The following is a 22,992-nucleotide window of genomic DNA, read 5'->3' as shown; positions in this document are numbered from 1 at the left end:
ATTAGTTCACAACATCCGCTCTGGAGTGCCTGGTGGTTCTGAAAGCAACCATTACTTGTTATTGTACAGTCTGACTCAACTCCTAGGATCACTGACAAACACGGTGTTATAAATATACAGCAAGCACCACCATGTTAATAGGTGCACTGACAGTTTTATATTCGTAGATGTTCACCAAGCACCACCCAATTCCTAACAGGGCCCCAAACAGCAGGGCCAAGAAGAACACAGTACACCACAACATGTTATTGTGACTCACTCTTCAAGTGCTCTTTCAAGAGCACCTTCAGCCGTACAGCTCCACATTTCTAATAGCCCTTGTGTCTGGCTGTTCAAACTCAGCAGACAGCTGCTCCATCTCTGCCCTCCACACCAGTAGCAACTTCTCCCTCTTTGCTTCACAGATACTATGCAGGATACAGCAGATACCTTTAACCATTGGGATATTATTCTCACAGAGATCCATTCTTGTGAGTAAACAACACCAGTTTCCTCTTAATCTACCAAGAGCTCATTCAACTGTCATTCTGCACCTGCTGATTAGGTAGTTGAATCTCCTTGATGCTGGCCAGGTGGACTGTGTATGGCTTTGTGAGCCAGGGGAGCAACGGGTAGGCTGGATACTGGGCTAGATGGATCATTTGTCTGACCCAGTATGGCCATGCTGATGTTCCATGTTTCTTGGAGCCAGAGAAAGCACTCCACCATTAGCAGCTGCTCAAAAAACACCACCGACAATTTCGAATTGGTTCTCACTATGTCCCACAGCAATCTGTCCTCCAAAAAATCATCATGTTCCTCACTGCTTCAACTTTTCTTAAAGCTCTGCAAATACCAGAGGATCATGAGTCCTGTGCTTGCAATGCTTACGAACATCGTGCAGAGCCATGCAAGCTCCATTATTCTGGCAGACAACAAGGAGGGCTGCACAGATTCATGGTATTTTTTAAAAAGGCATGATAATTATGGGATATAGATTACATTGTGGGATGGAGACAGCTGCATGCTAGGAAGTTGACCCCTTTCTCCCACTCACCCCTGCATGACTTGTTTCTGCCCCACCATGCACTGCCAAAATTTCCCAAAAGACAATGTGCTTGATGGTGGTGGGTTGCACGCTGGGATACCTACCCCTGATGCACTGCACTGTGCATTGACCCAAGCATTCCTGGTGAGTATGCGCAGCACCAACCCAAGGGCTAAGTATGCATGTGCACAAGCAATATACTAACTGCAGCAGCTTTATGATAATGTAACTTGCATCAGCAAAAGTTTGTAGCATAGATATGGCCTAAGAGGATTTGCCTGTATAGCTGTACTAGCAAACCTTTTCCAGTGCAGACTAGACCTTGCTCTCCAGCATCTCAAACCAATGCTTTAAAAAGAAATCTAAATTACAGCTTTGAATGAATTGAGTCACATTAGACGGGAGGGGCCTGCCTACACCAGAAAACACTGTAACTCTATTTAGGAGACATATAGAAGGAATGCACTTGTAATGGCCTCAGCAACCTTTTAAGCTGCAGTGTAGAAAGTGGTGCAGGCATTTTAAATCAGATCTCATTAGAATTAAGTTATTTTTGCTTTGGTGGAAAACATTCTAAGACAGACCAAGCTGAGACCATCAGTCTCATATTATTTGTAACCTGATGCAGAATTGCTGCTAGAGGTCCAAAGATTAAATGCCAGCAGAACATAAATTATAAAGTAACTTCCACAGTTCCCCAAATCTGTTTCTTCCAAAGACATTTCACTATCAGAACTAAAGGCAATTAAACTATGCTAGCAGGCACGGAGATATCACAGTGAGAGAGACCTAAAACAGACAGAGCTCTTCCAAACACTCTACATTACAATAGGAATGCTGCATTTTTATTTTTATTTTGTAGCGTATCAGGCTATGTCTACACTGCGCACCTTTTACTGACACAGCCATGCTGCTAAAAGGTGCACAGTGTAGCCGCTCTCTGTTGTCAGTAGAGAGGTCTCCCGCCAACAAAATAAATCCACCCCCAAAGAGAGGCGGTAGCTTTGCCGGTTGGAGAGCTCTCCCACTGACAAAGCGCTGTTTCACACCGGTGCTTTTCGTCGGTAAAACTGTTGTCATGGGGGGAGAGGAGGGGGGGAAGGTGTTCGCAACAAAAGTTTTACCAACAAAGTGCAGTGTAGACAAAGCTTAACATTCTAGTAGTACAATGGATTTAGCATTTGTCCTCATTTATATTTTAAAATAGTGTCTGGAGATCTGCTATGTGGGTAAACCTCAAAAGTCTGAGGGTATGTCTACACTACCCGCCAAATCGTGGGCAGCAATCAATCCAGTGGAGGTCGATTTATCGCGTCTAGTCTAGTCGCGATAAATCAACCCCCAAGCGCTCTCTCGTTGACTCCTGTACTCCACCGCCACGAGATGCACAGGCAGAGTCGACGGGGGAGTGGCAGCAGTCGACTCACTGCAGTGAAGACACTGTGGTAAGTAGGTTTCAGGGTAGCAGCCGTGTTAGTCTGTATCCTCAAAAAGAACAGGAGTACTTGTGGCATCTTAGAGACTAACAAATTTATTAGAGCATAAGCTTTCGTGGGCTACAGCCCACTTCTTCGGATGCATCCGAAGAAGTGGGCTGTAGCCCACGAAAGCTTATGCTCTAATAAATTTGTTAGTCTCTAAGGTGCCACAAGTACTCCTGTTCTTTTTGTGGTAAGTAGGTCTAAGCACGTCGACTTCAGCTACGTTATTCACGTAGCTGAAGTTACGTAGGGTTACCATTCGTCCGGATTCCCCTGGACATGTCCGGCTTTTTGAACTAAAAATAGCATCCGGGGGGAATTTGTAAATGTCCGGACTCCCCCCCCCCATGCAGAGCGCGCACGGCTAACAGGGCAGCCTGCCAGATGGTGCCACTTACATGGGGCTCCGAAAGCCAGAGAGCGCACGTCCTCCGCCTCCCCTGCAGCAGAGCTCACTCCCTCCCTCCCTGCATTCGCAAATCGCCTCCGGCAGTTCGCACCAGCAGTCTGGAGCTCCTCCCTCGCTCCTCCTCCCCTGCCAGCCAGCCTGCCGGGACGAACGGCTCACAGAGACGTTAGGCGAAGGCCAACAACAAGGGGGCCAGGGGGTCGGAGAAGGGGCAGGGAAGTTTTGGAGGGGGCAGTCAAGAGACGGGGGGGTCTGGGAGTTCGGGGTGGGGGCTTTCTGGGGTGGGTGTGGATAAGGTTTTGGGCAGTCAGGGTACAGGTAGGAGGTAGGGTCCTGGGGGGCAGTTAGGGTGGGGGGGGGGTCTTAGGAGGGGACAGTTAGGGGACAAGGAACAGGGAGGCTTAGGTAGGGGGTGGGGTTCTGGGGGGGCAGTTAGGAGCAGGGGTACCAGGAGGGGGCAGTCAGGGGACAAGGAGCGGGGGGAGGGTTGGGGGCTCTGAGGGGGGCGGAAAGTGGGAGGGGGAGGGGCGGGGCTAGGGCAGGATGGGGGCGGGGCTAGGGCGGGGCTCCTCCCATCCTCTTTTTTGCTTGCTGAAATATGGTAACCCTAAAGTTACGTAACTTAGATCGATCCACACACCCCAGTGTAGACCAGGCCTACAGGGCTCTGGGAGTACGGGTGAAGGAGTTTGGAGCGCAGATGGTATTCTCTTCGATTCTTCCTGTCAAAGGTAGGGACCCGGGCAGAGGCAGATGCATCATGTAGGTGAATGCCTGGCTGCGAAGATGGTGTTGCCAGGAGGGCTTTGGCTTCCTCGACCACGGGATGCTATTTGAGGAAGGACTGCTAGGCAGAGACGGCGTTCACCTTTCGAGGAGGGGAAAGGCCCTATTTGGACACAGATTGGCTAACCTAATGAGGAGGGCTTTAAACTAGGTTCGACGGGGACAGGTGAGCAAAGCTCACAGGTAAGTGGGGAACATGAAGACCTGGGAGATGGGTCGGAAACTAGAGGGAGTGTGGGCTATAATGGCAGAGAGAAAGGAGGGTCAGGGCAAAACTGGGAGGCAAGATTGAACCAGTATCTTAGATGCCTATATACAAATGCGAGAAGTGTGGGTAAAAAAGCAGGTAATAAGTACAAATAAATAAATACAACTATGACATTGTTGGCATCACTAAACCTTGGTGGGATAATACACATGATTGGAATGTTGGTGTGGATGGGTACAGCTTGCTCAGGAAGGATAGACAGGGGAAAAAGGGAGGAGGTGTTGCCTTATATATTAAAAATGTACACACTTGGACTGAGGTGGAGATAGACATAGGAGATGGAAGTGTTGAGAGTCTCTGGGTTAGGCTAAAAGGGGTAAAAAACAAGGGTGATGTCATGCTAGGAGTCTACTACAGGCCACCTAACCAAGTGGAAGAGGCTTTTTTTAAACAACTAACAAAATCATCCAAAGCCCAAGATTTGGTGGTGATGGGGGACTTCGACTATCCAGATATATGTTGGGAAAATAACACAGCGGGGCACAGACTATCCAATAAGTTCTTGGACTGCATTGCAGACAACTTTTTATTTCAGAAGGTTGAAAAAGCTACTGTGGGGAAGCTGTTCTAGACTTGATTTTAACAAATAGGGAGGAACTCCTTGAGAATTTGAAAGTAGAAGGCAGCTTGGGTGAAAGTGATCATGAAATCATAGAGTTTGCAATTCTAAGGAAGGGTAGAAGGCAGTACAGCAAAATAGAGTCAATGGATTTCAGGAAGGCGGATTTTGGTAAGCTCAGAGAGCTAATAGGTAAGGTCCCATGGGAATCAAGACTGAGGGGAAAAACAACTGAGGAGAGTTGGCAGTTTTTCAAAGGTTTCAGAGTAGCAGCCGTGTTAGTCTGTATCCGCAAAAAGAAGAACAGGAGTACTTGTGGCATCTTAGAGACTAACAAATTTATTAGAGCATAAGCTTTCGTGGACTACAGCCCACTTCTTCGGATGCATATAGAATGGAACATATATTGAGGAGATATATATACACACATACAGAGAGCATAAACAGGTGGGAGTTGTCTTACCAACTCTGAGAGGCCAATTAATTAAGAGAGAAAAAAAAAAAAACTTTAGAAGTGATAATCAAGCTAGCCCAGTACAGACAGTTTGATAAGAAGTGTGAGAATACTTACAAGGGGAGATAGATTCAATGTTTGTAATGGCTCAGCCATTCCCAGTCCTTATTCAAACCGGAGTTGATTGTGTCTAGTTTGCATATCAATTCTAGCTCAGCAGTCTCTCGTTGGAGTCTGTTTTTGAAGTTTTTCTGTTGTAATATAGCCACCCGCAGGTCTGTCACTGAATGACCAGACAGGTTAAAGTGTTCTCCCACTGGTTTTTGAGTATTTTGATTCCTGATGTCAGATTTGTGTCCATTAATTCTTTTGCGTAGAGACTGTCCGGTTTGGCCAATGTACATGGCAGAGGGGCATTGCTGGCACATGATGGCATATATCACATTGGTAGATGTGCAGGTGAACGAGCCCCTGATGGTATGGCTGATGTGATTAGGTCCTATGATGATGTCACTTGAATAGATATGTGGACAGAGTTGGCATCGGGGTTTGTTACAAGGATAGGTTCCTGGGTTAGTGGTTTTGTTCAGTGATGTGTGGTTGCTGGTGAGTATTTGCTTTAGGTTGGGGGGGTTGTCTGTAAGCGAGGACAGGTCTGTCTCCCAAGATCTGTGAGAGTAAAGGATCATCTTTCAGGATAGGTTGTAGATCTCTGATGATGCGCTGGAGAGGTTTTAGTTGGGGGCTGAAGGTGACAGCTAGTGGTGTTCTGTTATTTTCTTTGTTGGGCCTGTCTTGTAGGAGGTGACTTCTGGGTACTCGTCTGGCTTTGTCAATCTGTTTTTTCACTTCAGCAGGTGGGTATTGTAGTTTTAAGAATGCTTGATAGAGATCTTGTAGGTGCTTGTCTCTATCCGAGAGATTGGAGCAAATGCGGTTATATCTTAGAGCTTGGCTGTAGACAATGGATCGTGTGGTGTGTCCTGGATGGAAGCTGGAGGCATGTAGGTAAGTGTAGCGGTCAGTAGGTTTCCGGTACAGGGTGGTATTTATGTGACCATCGCTTATTAGCACAGTAGTGTCCAGGAAATGGACCGCTTGTGTGGATTGATCTAGGCTGAGGTTGATGGTGGGATGGAAATTATTGAAATCATGGTGAAATTCCTCAAGGGCTTCTTTTCCATGGGTCCAGATGATGAAGATGTCATCAATGTAGCGCAAGTAGAGTAGGGGCGTTAGGGGACGAGAGCTAAGGAAGCGTTGTTCTAAGTCAGCCATAAAAATGTTGGCATATTGTGGGGCCATGCGGGTACCCATAGCAGTGCCGCTGACTTGAAGGTATATATTGTCCCCAAATGTGAAATAGTTGTGGGTGAGGACAAAATCACAAAGTTCAGCCACCAGGTTAGCTGTGACATTATCAGGGATACTGTTCCTGATAGCTTGTAGTCCATCTTTGTGTGGAATATTGGTGTAGAGGGCTTCTACGTCCATAGTGGCCAGGATGGTGTTTTCTGGAAAATCACCGATGGATTGTAGTTTCCTCAGGAAGTCAGTGGTGTCTCGAAGATAGCTGGGAGTGCTGGTAGCGTAGGGTCTGAGGAGAGAGTCTACATAACCAGACAAGCCTGATGTTAGGGTGCCAATGCCTGAGATGATGGGGCGTCCAGGATATCCAGGTTTATGGATCTTGGGTAGCAAATAGAATACCCCTGGTCGGGGTTCTAGGCATGTGTCTGTACAGATTTGTTCCTGTGCTTTGTCAGGGAGGTTTTTTTAGCAGATGGTGTAGTTTCTTTAGGTAATCCTCAGTGGGATCAGAGGATACTATTAAGGGCCCAAAAGCAAGCTATTCCGCTGGTTAGGAAAGATAGAAAATGTGGCAAAAGACCACCTTGGCTTAACCACGAGATCTTGCATGATCTAAAAAATAAAAAGGAGTCATATAAAAAATGGAAACTAGGACAGATTACAAAGGATGAATATAGGCAAACAACACAGGAATGCAGGGGCAAGATTAGAAAGGCAGAGGCACAAAAGGAGCTCAAACTAGCTACGGGAATAAAGGGAAACAAGAAGATTTTTTATCAGTACATTAGAAGCAAGAGGAAGACCAAAGACAGGGTAGGCCCACTGCTCAGTGAAGAGGGAGAAACAGTAACAGGAAACTTGGAAATGGCAGAGATGCTTAATGACTTCTTTGTTTCGGTCTTCACCGAGAAGTCTGAAGGAATGCCTAACATAGTGAATGCTAATGGGAAGGGGGTAGGTTTAGCAGATAAAATAAAAAAAGAACAAGTTAAAAATCACTTAGAAAAGTTAGATGCCTGCAAGTCACCAGGGCCTGATGAAATGCATCCTAGAATACTCAAGGAGCTAACAGAGGAGGTATCTGAGCCTCTAGCTATTATCTTTGGAAAATCGTGGGAGACGGGAGAGATTCCAGAAGACTGGAAAAGGGCAAATATAGTACCCATCTATAAAAAGGGAAATAAAAACAACCCAGGAAACTACAGACCAGTTAGTTTAACTTCTGTGCCGGGGAAGATAATGGAGCAAGTAATTAAGGAAATCATCTGCAAACACTTGGAAGGTGGTAAGGTGATAGGGAATAGCCAGCATGGATTTGTAAAGAACAAATCATGTCAAACCAATCTGATAGCTTTCTTTGATAGGATAATGAGTCTTGTGGATAAGGGAGAAGCTCTGGATGTGGTATACCTAGACTTTAGTAAGGCATTTGATACGGTCTCGCATGATATTCTTATCGATAAACTAGGCAAATACAATTTAGATGAAGCTACTATAAGGTGGATGCATAACTGGCTGGATAACCGTATTCAGAGAGTTGTTATTAATGGTTCCCAATCCTGCTGGAAAGGCATAACAAGTGGGGTTCTGCAGGGATCGGTTTTGGGACCAGCTCTGTTCAATATCTTCATTAACGACTTAGATATTGGCATAGAAAGTACACTTATTAAGTTTGCGGATGATACCAAACTGGGAGGGATTGCAATTGCTTTGGAGGACAGGGTCATAATTCAAAATGATCTGGACAAATTGGAGAAATGGTCTGAGTTAAACAGGATGAAGTTTAATAAAGACAAATGCAAAGTGCTCCACTGAGGAAGAAAAATCAGTTTCACACAGACAGAATGGGAAGAGACTGTCTAGGAAGGAGTACAGCAGAAAGGGATCTGGGGGTTATAGTGGACCACAAGCTAAATATGAGTCAACAGTGTGATGCTGTTGCAAAAAAAGCAAACGTGATTCTGGGATGTATTAACAGGTGTGTTGTGAGCAAGACACGAGAAGTCATTCTTCCACTCTACTCTGCGCTGGTTAGGCCTCAGCTGGAGTATTGTGTCCAGTTCTGGGCACCGCATTTCAAGAAAGATGTGGAGAAATTGGAGAGGGTCCAGAGAAGAGCAACAAGAATGATTACAGATCTTGAGAACATGACCTATGAAGGAAGGATGAAAGAATTGGGTTTGTTTAGTTTGAAAAAGAGAAGACTGAGAGGTGACATGATAGCAGTTTTCAGGTATCTAAAAGGGTGTCATAAGAAGGAGGGAGAAAACTTGTTCACCTTAGTCTCTAAGGATAGAACAAGAAGCAATGGGCTTAAACTGTAGCAAGACAGGTTTAAGTTGGACATCAAGAAGTTCCTAACTGTCAGGGTGGTTAAACACTGGAATAAATTGCCTAGGGAGGTTGTGGAATCTCCATCTCTGGAGATATTTAAGAGTAGGTTAGATAAATGTCTATCAGGGATGGTCTAGACAGTATTTGGTCCTGCCATGAGGGCAGGGGACTGGACTCGATGAGCTCTCGAGGTCCCTTCCAGTCCTAGCATCTATGAATCTATGAATACTTAACGCAGAATTGCGCTGAGTAGCACAGGAGGGAAATAAACTAACAGGAGTCTGGGTTCAGTTCTTTTTCCATTTCACCTTGTGCCCCCATTCGCATTTCTTGGCATCAACTGCAGCTGATGTGCTCTCCAAGAACTGAGCACATCACATCTCCCACATAACCCCTTCCCCTCAAAGGCCTGGTCTACAATGTGGGGTGGGGGGGGGGGGTGTCGATGTAAGATATGCAACTTCAGCTACGGGAATACCGTAGCTGAAGTCGCCGTATCTTATTCCGACTTACCTCCCGTCGTCACGGCGTGGGATCGACGGCCGCAGCTCCCCCGTTGACTCCGCTACTGCCGCTCGCTCTGATGGAGTTCCGGAGTTGACAGATCAGAGTTCAGAGATCGATATATCACGTCTCGACAACTGATCGCTACCCGCCGATACGGCGGGTAGTCTGGACGTACCCAAAGTTTCCACACCCATTGGAAAGGGAGTCAAGACCAGGACTATGCACATAAGGCAGAATTCCCTCTTCAGCGGAATTTAAGTTCTTATCACCGAGGCTCCTGAAAGGTTTCATGGCTGTTCATCATTGTTCTGCTGAACCCATACCAGGCCCTGGCTGCAATCACAGACCTATGGCATCTTGTGTATCCCACACACCTCCTGGGTGTGGTGGTCTGTCCCATATAGTGGCACCGAGACTACTTAGAGAGAGATTAATGAGGCTGCTCTACAGCCTTAGCTAACAGCCAGTGGCTTTTAGCTCATGCACTAAACTCCAGAGGCCCCAGGTTCAATCCTGCCTGCTGATGACCAGGGTTTGCCAGCATTACACTTGCACTGCCACTGAGTCACAGAGCCAGGTGAGCTTTACACATTTACAAACAAACAAGTTCAGCTCAGCTTTCATTTGAAAAGGAAACCTCCCTGGGACCCCTCAGCAACGTGTCATGTGAGTCAAAGCGAAGGATTCACCTCTTCCTGGACAATGCTGAGAAGGAAACAGCTGCTGCTGAAATAAAATAATGCTTTGCACTTTGGTGGCACCTTCTATAAGGTCATCAAGTGCTTTACAAACGCTAACGAATTCACATCTCCTACTCTGTGAGAATGGCATCCTGGGGTTCCTTTGGATCAGGTTATTAGTAACCATGTAAGACTGAGGATGGAAGTCTCCTGGACCATACTGCCCCTTTCCAAGGGTTTCTGCAAACACAGTCCCATGGAACAAAGGAAACAACCCCTGGTGGAGATGAAGTGGCTCTGGGGTGGCACAGTTTGTGTGGTGAGAAGAACCCAGCTGCTAACTCTGTCTTGGGCACAGACCAGAGCCTTGGAGTGTGAATGGGACAACAGAATTTTGCTAATTTACACTCCTGACAGGAGACCCCTAACATGCAACAAAGACAATGCAACACAAAGTGTACTGTGTCCAGGTAAGTAACTGCAGCATCGTCCGTCAAAACAGAGCTCATCATGCTTCCAACCCTAATCTTCTATCATCCCATGCCAGCTCTAGCACCACTTTTTTTTTTCTTTTTGCTGGCACATATAATGTGCAGTGTAGAAAAGTACAGCCTGGTGGGGCTCTAGCTTCAGCAGATTTGACTCAAACACCCAGCATGTTGGTGCAGTAAGAAGAGGCTATTGTTACAGAGTCATTTTGCAGAGCAGAACCACACTAAGCCTCACAATGGCATTGCAAGAAAGGTGTCTTCATTATCATAATTACTATGTTACAGATGTGGAAGCTAATGCACCAAGAGCAACTTGCCCAATGTCATTCAGGCAAACTGGAGGACTCTGGGACAGCCTCCCAGACCTCCAGACTCCAGTCCGCCTGCAAACCCACACTTACACCGTGCCTCAGTTCTCAAGGACTCAGCTCAGTTTCTGGTGGCACCTTAAAGACTAACAGATTTATTTGGGCATAAGCTTTCATGGGTAAAAAACCCACTTCTTCGGATGCATGGCTCAGCTCAGTTTCGTTTCTGGATCAGTTCCCAGGTGGGGATGAGATGGCAAATCTACCCTCGGCCATTGCCTACCAGGGGATTCCCTATAATGTAGCTGAACTAGGATCATACTCCTAAAACTTGGTTAATTTAAAAGTTATGGTTGCTCTGGTGCATTTCCTGTCACCATAATCACCAGTGGCAGATTAATGATTTTGCCGCCCCTAGGCCCTAAAAATAATTGCCGCCCCCAACCCCATATGAACTTGTTTTAGTTTTTTTACAAATTCGTTTGAACTAAAATGAATCTAAATATCATTAAAATAATTGAACATTTACAAGTTTTATTATAAATAAAATTACAAGTACAGCGGACCCTCGCTTGAACGCGCATCTGTATAGCGCGATTTCGCTTATAGCACGGGACCGCGCATGGATCCAAAACTGAGAACCGCTTAATTTCTTCCTTCTGGTCATATTATTAACGTTTAGGATTCTCGCGAGTATGTTTACTAAATGGCGTCATGCCGTCATTGGTGGTTTCAATACACACTATGATTGGTAGAATCAGTGATGCCGCGATTACAAAAATGCTGCTATTATAAATTTGCCGCCCTAGGCCTAGGCGATAATACACCGCTGATAATCACAGAAAATCAAGGAAATCCTCAGTTCAGGCAACATGAGCATCCAGATCAACCTCAACTCATCTCTCTTACCAACTAAACACTGTAATATCCAACTCATCCACAGACTCCTCCCACTCACCACAATCTCCATTTAAATAGTGGCATATAACTAACTACAGTGCACCAAAAACAGAAATCGGACCTCAGCAACAGCAAGATATATTTCCTATTGACACACGTGACAAGTCTATACTGTGTTGTCTGAACATGGAAAAGCATGAAATCAGAGTTCAGATTCTGACTCTAAATGGGAGTTTGAGGCACTGAGTATTTGGAGGAAACACGAGAGGAAAATATGGCGGATGGAACAGGAAGGTAGCCCTCCCCTTAAAGACCTAGCATTCCATAGGCCTCCGCACCAAGAAGAAAACCAGGATGATGAAGCACCAATGAACTGTTTATATTTTGAATTATTTCTTTAGAAAATTCCCCACTGCTTTGCAATGTGAAGCCCTGGGTAGAATTTGAAGCTTGTGACTCTGAGACTAGCATACAATATGGCCTGAAAAACATTAGCATCTCTGGGGAAATGTGAGAAAGGAATTATCTGAAATCTTCTGAACTCTGAGTAGGTGCTAAAGAGTGTGCAAAGTCCCTAGAAAACTACAGCTTGTGGCCCTACATCTCTCCATTGAGATGGATTTTTGTGCATTAAGGGGTTCTTGAGCTAGGAGAGCTGTGGAGCTGCTAGATGCCGCCATATTCAGTGCTGCGAGGCAGCTTGCAGCAGCCGTTTTGCTCTGCAGCATTTTGGGCTTAAGAGAACACGTGCTGTCTCAGACACGTCATCCCAAATGAGCGATGCGGATTGTATGCTATTATCATCAAGGTCCTTGCTATTGGCTTCCTGTCTCTCTTCTGGCACGCTCCTGGGAGCTGTGTACCCAGCATGTGGCAGTTTGTCAGAACACAGTGAGATTAGGGGAACTGACTGGGGGCAACTTAAGCAAGTGCTCTCTAGCAGTGGGCCAACATAGCCGCGCCCCCCCCCCCCCAGATTGTTCAGTACTACTAAGACCAGGATACCGTCAGACTAAAACTATAATTGACTTCTGTTGGTTAATATTTATTCTGATATGGTCTGGAACAGTTCAGTGCAGTTATCTTTACAAGGAATAAGCTCAAGACATTTGGAATAGTAACTACCAAAGAACACATGGACATTACATTGCATACCTAACAGCAGGTGCTGCCTTCTTTTCCCTGTTGCCTGGGGAGAGAGACACTGTTTTCTGAAGTGCAGAAAATTTAACTTCTGCTGCATAGCATACAGATGGGTACTCGGCGCTTTAATCGCTGCTGTATTAGCCAGTATGTTGCTACTGCTCCACATATGGATCAAAATTGAACAAAGAATGTGTTTTTAAAAAGTCACCGGAAAAAATAAAGTGGGTTGAATTGTATAAAACATCAGAATAATCAACAAATGGCAAAAAAAAAAAAAGATTCCTGGTGATGGTGTTCGCAGCTTGAGCTTGGGATGTCTCTGTTCAAAAGTGGAAGAAACCATTTCAACATTAAGGCCATTTTGCAAAGGGTGAAAATAGGCTTGATGCTGCTCATCTTGACACACGGGAATTAGCATTAACAACCACTGTGTACAGAATGAGAGTGGCATACAGAAACCCCTCCATGAATCCAGCTCAAACCAGATCCCAATGTTTGCTCTAGTCTTTATTTATATTATAAATAAAAGGTGACTTTGCTACTGTTCAAGCTCACGATGCCTGGAAGGCTTTTCAAAGAAATAAGCAAGTCTGCCTGTTACAACAAAGCACATATAATTTTGTTCTGTTTGAACAGAGGCAATGAAAACAAAATAAAACTAACAAGTAATAAACATTTGAGAATCTAATGCATTTCTCTGGGAAAAGTCTGCAAGCCTTTCCTCTCGATGGCCTAGTCCAGAAAGAGTGCCATGAAGGTAGGAGAGCAGAAAAGGGCATATTAGAACAAGAAGTCAAAGAGGCAGAAGAGAAGCACTTTTTCTTTGAACCTTTGATTAATTTTCCATCACAAAGCGTTTGGGGTATCTGATGTTGACAATTTCCCAGAGACCCAGTATGCTTGCCACATACTGCAGTAACAAAAGCCCTAAAGTTATGAGTTATTGCTATTTAACAATTGCCCAGTCATCAAGGTCTTTTAGAAAAGATAGCGCAGAGGGCTCAGAAAATAAACACACAAGGTCTAACAGCTAGATTTCTTCAATAGTCTGAAGAAATTCAGAGTTGCTGCACCTCTGGTGCTGCTAAAGAGACTTCTCCCTTTTCCCTGTCTGTGAATGAGTCAATGTATTAAAAATTAAATTAATAATATCAAACATCGCTATTCTATAAGGGTTTACCTTATGGATAATCTTGTTAGGAAAGAAAGGGGTTGCGTCATATTGAGTTCTTTTAGTTTAAGTGATAAAATGAAGAAGTAAGGCTGTTTGCAATCAAACACACATATGCTATGAAGTTAGTGAAATACACCTGTGCTGAAAGTAACAGTAAGTAAAAGGAACTGAAACCAAATAGTGTGTTTATAAGGACTCTTGACCACAGAGTGCAATAATCAGAAATGTAACTGTTTGGTTAGTAATGCACAGACACCACTCAGCCATACCAAGGTCCTACCATTGTTGGTAAAACAAGGAGAACAGAAATGGAAGATTTATACGGCTCTTCCGGCCTCCTAAAGAACAGCAGTTCTTGAAGTGACTTTGCATTGTATAATGGACTGTCAAAACAAGTTTAAAGAGCATCAAAGAATATGGAGGGACTTTGTATAAATTATATGAACTTTAAACAGGACAATTCAGCAGCTAGCAGAGTGTTGACGAAGAAATGGCAACTTGAGGAAGCATAACTACAAAATGTACCCAGGAATGCACCACAGAGAGACGCATGGAAAGCAACTTGAGGAGGTAAGTTGCTGACAGGAGCAAACCCGCCGGCATTCAAGGTTTGTCCCAAGATGGTTGTACCAAGAGTGATGGCATGACCTGTCTTAAACAAGTTGCTGTGACAAGATTTGTTGCCTGGAAAATTCCAGTCCTGTTGCAAGAACTTAAAAGTTGATGTCTTGTTCCCTGATTGGATGGTGAGAGAGGACATTTCATTTTGGTTGGACATTTCAGATGTTTGGAAGAAGTATGGATCGCCTCTAAACATCCATGCCAGCATCTTTAGTAAGAGGAACTAAGCTGGACCACCGGGCAGAAATAAGCTAAAATGGCCTGTCTCCTTCATCATGTCGCTTCCTGAAAGCTGAAGACACCTGGAAGGGAGAAGTCAGGTCTTGGGCCAGCCACCTGGGAGTCCTCCTGGTGACATTGAGCTCCTGTCTCTGATAGGCACCTTAACTGTCTCTTTCTATTTTCCTGCTATTTGGGTTTCCCGCTAGTGCACCAGGAAAAGACTATAGTCATATTTACCCTTCACTCATCCTGTGTTTGCAGTGTCAATTCCTGCCATGAACAGAAACTGAGCTGACAGCTGAGCAGAGATCTGGTGATAAGTAACATACAGACTTTCTCTTGCATAAAGACCCAACTCAGTCAACTGCTCACTTCCTAAAACGTAACTTTTCCTAAAGCTGGGGACCTAATTAGTAAGGAAGAGAACATGCTAGTGTATGTACTTTAAATACTGTCGCAGTTAGTGTGTCTTTGTTTTGTAACAGGTTCCATTAAAAAAAAAGAACAAGGAGTACTTGTGGCACCTTTAGAGACTAACAAATTTATTTGGGCATAAGCTTTCGTGGGCTTAAAACCCACTTCATCAGATGCATGCAGTGGAAGATACAATAGGAAGATATATATACACAGAGAACATGAAAAAATGGATGTTGCCATACCAACTCTAATGAGACTAATCAATTAAGGTGGGCTATTATCAGCAGGAGGAAAAAAAACTTTTGTAGTGATAATCAGATGGCCCATTTCAAACAGTTGACAAGAAGGTGTGAGTAACAGTAGGGGGAAAATTAGCATGGGTAAATAGTTTTTACTTTGTGTAATGACCCATCCATTCCCAGTCTTTATTCAAGCCTATTTTAATGGTGTCCAGTTTGCAAATTAATTCCAGTTCTGCAGTTTCTCGTTGGAGTCTGTTTTTGAAGGTTTTTTTTTTAAGAATTGCGACTTTTAGATCTGTAATTGAGTGACCAGGGTGGTTGAAGTGTTCTCAGACTGCTTTTTGAACATTATAATTCTTGATGTCTGATTTTACAGACAGCCCCCCAAACCTGAAGCAAATACTCACCAGCAACCACACACCACACAACAAAAACACTAACCCAGGAACCTATCCTTGAAACAAAGCCCGTTGCCAACTCTGTCCACATATCTATTCAAGGGACACCAGCATAGGACCTAATCATATCAACCGCACCCTCAGAGGCTTGTTCACCTGCACATCTACCAATGTGAGATATGCCATCATGTGCCCCTCTGCCATGTACATTGGCCAAACCAGACAGTCTCTATGCAAAAGAATAAATGGACACATTAGTCTCATTAGAATTGGTATGGCAACACCCATTTTTTCATGTTCTCTGTGTATATATATCTTCTTACTGTATTTTCCACTGCATGCATCCGATGAAGTGGGTTTTAGCCCACGAAAGCTTATGCCCAAATAAATTTGTTAGTCTCTAAGGTGCCACAAGTACTCCTTGTTCTTTTTGCTGATACAGACTAACACGGCTACCACTCTGAAACCAGGTTCCGTTCAAGTTTGTTGTAAAGAAGCTTTAAAACTGGACAAGTTAATGTCATTAACTAAGGGTATGTCTACACTGCCCAAGTTACAGCGCGGCCGCGGCAGCACTGTGACATGGGCAATGTAGTCATGCTTTATCGCCAGGAGAGAGCTCTCCTGGCGATAAAAAAAAACCACCCCAAATGAGTGTTATCGCCAGGAGAAACACTGTCTATATTGGTGCTTTTCAGCGCTAAAACTTTTGTTGCTCAGGGAGGTGTTTTTTCACACCCCTGAATGACTATAAAGTTTTAGCACTGAGAGTGGCAGTGTAGACACAGCCAAAGATCACAGAACACGTACGTGTGTCTACCAGAGTTAATGGTTTTATACCGCCTTTCATGTCCTAGGTGAATAACCAAACTGCCTTGTGATCTAGCGTTGGATAGTTTTCCCTCTGTTGTGCTAGCAACGCCAGACTTAATGACCCCATGGCATCCATCCTGTTCTGAGGGACTCGATCAAAAATCAAAACAAAGTCACTTTACCAATACAGTGATTGAGTGTAAGTGTTATTTTCTATTGCAGTTGTGTGATTTGATTCTGAAAACCTGAATGGTTATATCAACCAGTTTCCTAGTGTGTTAGCCAAAGTGCAGTCAAACACTATTTTTGTCTTCTTATATCCTATAATATTAGTTGTTGCTGAGAAGGAGATTTAATAAAACTACATAAAACTAAATTCAACTCTCGAGTCCTTTTCCTAAATTAAGCAATCAAAATTAAAGGGACCCTAAGAAAGGTGGTATGAGTAACCAGTTAAGCTTTAACTAAGGTTTGGTGTGACAGGGTGCTAAGCAGAAAACTGCTTAGCCAACCCTCTGTCACTCCAGCTCCAGTTAAGGGAGGGGAATTGGGGCTGGATAGACCACCTGGCCCTGATTGGGGAAGCTTGAACTGGGGCTGGATAAGAGCCCCAGGGGAAGGAAGCCGGGGGGAGCTGGAAAGAGGAAAGGCAGTGAGGGGAAGCAGAGAGAAATAGTTTTGCCCCCTCTCTCCTGCCGGTGGAGGACTACTTGTACGGTGGAAAGGTGGTGGGAGCACAGCCTTTAAATAAAAGCACCAGGTGGGCACTGCACCTAGAGGTCTCTGTGTGACTTTCTCAGCCCAGCGGAGGCAAGAGCCAGGAGGGCCCTGCAGGGACATTTGATTTATACCTTACGTTTCTTAAAATTTAGAGTTGTCCCAACTTAAGGTGTGATTTTAAAACATTTTAGTTAAACTAGTGCCAGAGGCTGTGTGGACAGAAATATTTGGATTTAAACCAAGTTTTTTTCAGCTTAATTTAAGACAATTATGAACAAGTTTAAGATAAACCAAAATAAGCCACTCAAACACAAATCAGAATATCCCCACAGGGATTTGCACCAGGTTAACTACCTAACTCAGACTAGTTACATCAGAAACCCCCAGGATAATCAAAGCCATGGTTGAATTCACGTTTGTGGAATCAGCCCGCTGTTTTGGGACAGGCTGGTAATTTGTGATTTGTTTCAATCTACTCCAAGCTGAAATCCACTGACATTCTCGGAAAAAGGTTTGCATAACAATTTGCTACAAAAGTGATGAATTAAGCCCTGGGTTAGAATTAGAACCAGCTCTGGGTAATGAAATCATACTCAAGTATGTGAGATGCAATGACAGCACTGTAGCTAGTCCCTTATTTTCAAGGTCATCCTTGAGACACATGAATCCCATCCTTCCAGCAGTATGTGCTGGGTGCCCCCACTGATCAAGCCAAAGGGCAATCAGACCCCAGTAGCCAGGCACTTTCCGAGCCCATCCCCACTCACCTCCACTACTCTCCAGTCCTAGCTAAGAGCAGAATTCAACAACCCTTCCTGCTCCATCTCTAGTACTAGCAGGATTGCACCCCTCCACACACAGCTCTATTTCTTAAGAGGGGCATTTGCCACTGAAGAAACACTACCACATGTAGGCCAGCTGGAGTCCAGCCACAAACAAGAGACACTAGAAATACACCAGGATCTAGAAAAAGCCATGCATACCTTGTACTTTGAAACGTGCAGGCACCTGCTGGCCAATCAGCTAACAAGAGGAACTGTTCGTTCTTTTATCTCTGCACCATGTTGCTTTTTTTCCCCCGAATCATTGATGATCATAACCTTCTCCTGATTACAAAACTTATCCCAAATAGACATAGATTTTCCTGTATCTGATGTACTTACAATGGAGGCCAGCAGATCTGCTTCAGTTAAACAGACCCATTGTGAGTACAAAAGGCAAGTGGACTATCCAAACAGGAACCTGGCTCAAAAATTTGCATTCCTATAATCCACTGTGATCTCAGTATCACTTTCAAACAGCCTGGATCTAAGGAATAGAAAGTAGTGGCCCTACCAATTCAGTAGATAGAGAGACAAGGTGGGTGAGGTAATATATTTTATCTGTAGCCAGCGGAACAGCTCTGTGTAAGATCGAACACTTGTCTTTCTCCCCCAACAGAAGCTGGCCCAATAAAAGATATTACCTCATCCACCTTGTCTCTCTACTATCCTGGGACCGACACAGCCACAACACCACTGCATAATTCAGTAAATAATAAGCAGAAGAACACAAGCAACCAAAGGTAGTAGATGATGGTTCACTGGACTAGCTAGAAAAAAAGTGCAAAAAGCAACAGAGGGTCCTGTGGCACCTTTAAGACTAACAGAAGTATTGGGAGCATAAGTGGGTAAGAACCTCACTTCTTCAGATGCATGACATGCACGTCAACCAAAACGCCAACACAGCTTCCTCCCACCTGAGGAGACTGTGCGAAGCCAGTTGACCCGTAGCCCTCATTTGAATGTCAAATCATTACAGCATACTGACTTCTCAAAAGAAGCAATTCTGCTGGACCAATGCAAAAACAATTAGCATCAAAGAGCTTAGTGGCCTGGCCCTACAGAATGACAGTATTTCTGCCCACCTCTGCATCATCCCCCAAGTACCTCATGCAAACACACAGCGATCAGGAAGTATTCTGTCTGAATGGAGTTACTCACAGGATGTGTGACATCGCTCCATGTTTGGAGCACAGCGCATCCTGAGAAAACTGGGTCTCCTGGGCATCTACCTTAATTGTAAACAGCAGATCCTCCATACTTATCCCTCAGACAAAGGAGAGCCAAGCTAGGGGTGAAATTAAAACTCCCCCAGCAAAAAGAACACAGATAATCGTTCCTGCACATACATTAGTAGCTCCAATTTTAATGGATTGTAAGAAAGCGAGACAGCAATAACCACGTACAAAGTACATTATGACACTCAAACCAGCACAAACATCCACCCCAAAGCCTGTGAATCAGGCAGAGTAGGTTCAAAGGCATACAGATGATCACTGATTAACTGCTCATCAATGCTGAGAAAAACACGTAAAAGCCCCTTGGCAAAGGCAAGAGCACTGCTTGGTCTTGACACTTCCATTTGGCATGTGCCAACAACTTTTGTTAAGTAGAAAGTTTTACCCTCAGCAGGCTGTGAAGACAAAGGCTAGTCTGACAGTAACAGAACCACATGAGACTTGGCAAAAACATACGGTTTCTCAAAAAGTTGGGCAGATCAGCCCCATCTGAATGTAAACATCTTGGCCCAGAGTTAGCCCCTGACACTAACAGGCTTACATCAGGGGTGAACTTGGCCCCCTGGTTTTACCAAGGAGTCAAATAGCTAAAGGACAAGTACAAAACAAGTTCCTTCCCTATAGAAAACCAACCAAAGCTGCATGTCAATGGCAATCAAACTAGAACAATTTTCTGCACCGACTGTGTAAGGTGCAGTTAATGCATGTCAGACACTGGAACAGGGCTGGAAAGCTATTACCTGCCCCAGACACTGGAGTTAGCCTACTGCCCAAAGAACAAGCCCTCTGGGGACCCACAGGACAGCCTCGGCTCATAAACCCTCAGGTTATGGGATCAGGAACTGAGTGAGACTCAGTCCACTGGGTCCCTTCCCCTAGGACTCAAAGCAAGCCAAATGCCGTCCGGATCCTGGCCCCTTTGTCACTTATCACAAAGAACGTAAGCAAAATGTAAAACTTCATTTTTGTAAATCTTAATATTCAACCCTTGAAGGTGACCTGCAGCAGTTCTGAAGTGGGTATTGCCCCATTCATCCCAGGTGGGTGTTAATGCAGAGACTCCATTTAAACATTAACACATTCAACTATTTCACTGTTAATCATAAACAGAAAAATCCAGCTCATGTGCTCACCCAGCATGCCAAGGTATCAGAGCTATCAGGGAGGAAAGAAACCAAGATCACCGCGCTACAAACACATAGCAAAACGTAAACTCTTCGGGACAGGGGCTCTCTAGGAAGCCATAGTGGGAGAAGGGCAGTGTTATTATCCCCACTTTACCGAGGGTAACTGAGGCACAGGCAGATGAAATGACACACTGAACCCAAATCTCCCAAGTCCTAGCAGACCAGGGCCTTAGGCACAACACCAACCATCTCCCCTCTACCTCCTCTCTCTCGCCCAGGCCCCTACAGGCTAAAACAGGAGGGTTCCCTAAAGTCTGCTCAACACTGATGTATCGCCTCCCAACAGGGCTCCTGCCCCCAGGGGAGCCCATTCCCCATTCCCCTGCCATTGTAGGGAGCACATGCCCTGGCCTGACACAGCTCAGACTCAGGAAGTTTTCCAGGGCTTTTGCCAGTCCGCATGTCCCTTTGGATTCCTGCCCACTGCTCCCAGTGCAATGGGGAGGGATCATGCGGGGGTAGCTCCTAGCACTGCCAGTGGGGAAGCCAGGCTACAGCGAGGGGGAGGGGTTCCCCCCTTACCAATGGGGGGCGGGCTGCAGCCGGGGGGAGGGGATCCCACCCTTACCAATGGGGGGCGGGCTGTAGTCGGGGTGGAGGGGATCCCACCCTTACCAATGGGGGCGGGCTGCAGCCGGGGGGAGGGGATCCCACCCTTACCAATGGGGGGCGGGCTGTAGTCGGGGTGGAGGGGATCCCACCCTTACCAATGGGGGCGGGCTGCAGCCGGGGGGAGGGGATCCCACCCTTACCAATGGGGGGTGGGCTGTAGTCGGGGGGGCTCCCAGCGCCGCCACCGGGGTGGGGGGGCTGTTCGCTGGGACCCGCCGGACCCAGCTCAACAGGTGCGGGAGGCGAGGCCCGGCCCGGCCCGGTCCCGGGCTCAGGGCTCGCTACCCGCCCGCCGCACTCACCTCTCCGCCATGTCCCGCTCCTCTGCCCTGCGGCCGCCGGCTGCTGCAGGATGTGAAACCCGATCCCGCCCCGCCCGTCCCGCTGCCGGGGCAGGCCAGCCGGGGGCGGGGAGGGATGGGGCGGGGGCATGGGGAAGGGATAGGGGATGAGGGAGGGGGGAGAGGCGATGGGAGCAGGGTGATGGGGCAGGGGTGGGTAGGGAATGATGGGGCAGAGGCGATGGGACTGGGGTGATGGGGGCAGAGGGGGTAGGGAGGGATGGGGGTAGGATGATGGGGGCAGAGGGGGTAGGGAGGGATGGGGGTAGGATGATGGGGGCAGAGGAGAGTAAGGGAGAGGGGCAGGGAGTGATGGGGCAGAGGGGTATGGAGTGATGGAGTAGGGGATGGGGCAGAGGCGATGGGGCTGGGGTAATGAGGGCAGAGGGGGTAGGGAGGGATGGGGGTAGGATGATGGGGGCAGAGGGGAGTAAGGGAGAGGGGCAGGGAGTGTTGGGGCAGGGGGGTATGGAGTGATGGGGTAGGGGATGGGCCCGAGGCAATGGGGGTAGGGTGATGGGGGCAGGGAGGTAGGGAGTGATAGGGGTAGGGAATGGGGCGGAGGCGATGGGGGTAGGTTGATGGGGGCAGAGGGGGTAGGGAGTGATAGGGGTGGGGTGATGGGGCAGAGGGGGCAGGGGATGGGGCAGAGACGATGGGGGTGGAATGATGGGGCAGAGAGGTTAAGGAGTGATGGGGTGGGGTGATGGGGAAGAGAGGGGTAGGGGATGGGTGCAGGGAGTGATAGGGCAGAGGCAATACGGCTGGGGTGATGGGGCAGAGGAGAGTGGGGTGATGGGGGCAGGGAGTGATGGGGCAGAGAGGGTAGGGAATGATGGGGTGGGAATGGGGGAAGGGAGTGATGGGGCAGAGGTGATGGGAGCAAAGCGGGTAGGGAGTGATGAGGTGGGGTGATGGGGCAGAGGCAATGGGGGTAGGGTGATGGGGCAAAGGGGGTTGAGAGTGATGGGGTGGGGCGATGGGGCAGAGGCAATGGGGTTAGGGTGATGGGGCAAAGTGGGTTGAGAGTGATGGGGTGGGGTGATGGGGCAGAGGCAATGGGGTTAGGGTGATGGGGCAGAGGGGGGTAGGGGATGGGGACAGGGAGTGATGGGGCAGAGGCCATGGGGGTGGGGTGATGGGGGCTGGAAGTGATAGCAGTTGGGGCAAGGGGGCAGGGGCTGACATGGGGTAGCACACAGGGGCTCTCCGAGCCAGCAGGGTGTCTCCCTGTGCCCATGCAGCAGGAAAGTCAGGGCAGTGGCTGCAGCCCATCTGCCTTACTGGGATGAGTGACCTGGGGCTGTGCTGGCTTTGGAGCTGTACCTTATTTGTATTGGTTCAAAAAGTCCCCAGCACAAACTGGGCTCCTTGGGTTGAAGAAGCCTCTCCGGGGCAAAGAGGCTGGCTCCCTTTGGGGACTGAGCTGCTGTTGGCCAGGTCAGTTTGAATGTGATGCAAGTGCAGCCTCTGGTGGCAGCTCTTCCCAGCTGAGCTGGCAGGGCTGCTCCCCTGCACTCTGAAT

At 46.7% G+C, this 22,992-nt stretch overlaps 1 protein-coding gene across 2 annotated transcripts in view; it reads right to left on the bottom strand.

Annotated features, from left to right (window-relative positions):
* Nucleotides 1–21,561, bottom strand: part of LOC101941845 (rho GTPase-activating protein 39-like) — a 134,444-nt gene extending 112,883 nt beyond the window's left edge. For both annotated transcript variants that reach the window (XM_005295454.4, XM_042854948.2), the window contains exon 1: nt 21,429–21,561. In XM_005295454.4, the coding sequence (XP_005295511.2) occupies nt 21,429–21,439 (11 nt within the window). In that variant the 5' untranslated portion in view covers nt 21,440–21,561. The remainder of the gene's footprint in view (nt 1–21,428) is intronic.
* Between the last annotated feature and the right edge of the window lie 1,431 nt (nt 21,562–22,992).

The sequence above is a fragment of the Chrysemys picta genome, chromosome 13 (genome assembly GCF_011386835.1).
Source record: "Chrysemys picta bellii isolate R12L10 chromosome 13, ASM1138683v2, whole genome shotgun sequence".
Classification (NCBI taxonomy): domain Eukaryota; kingdom Metazoa; phylum Chordata; order Testudines; family Emydidae; genus Chrysemys; species Chrysemys picta.
This window is presented reverse-complemented; position numbering and strand designations above follow the sequence as displayed.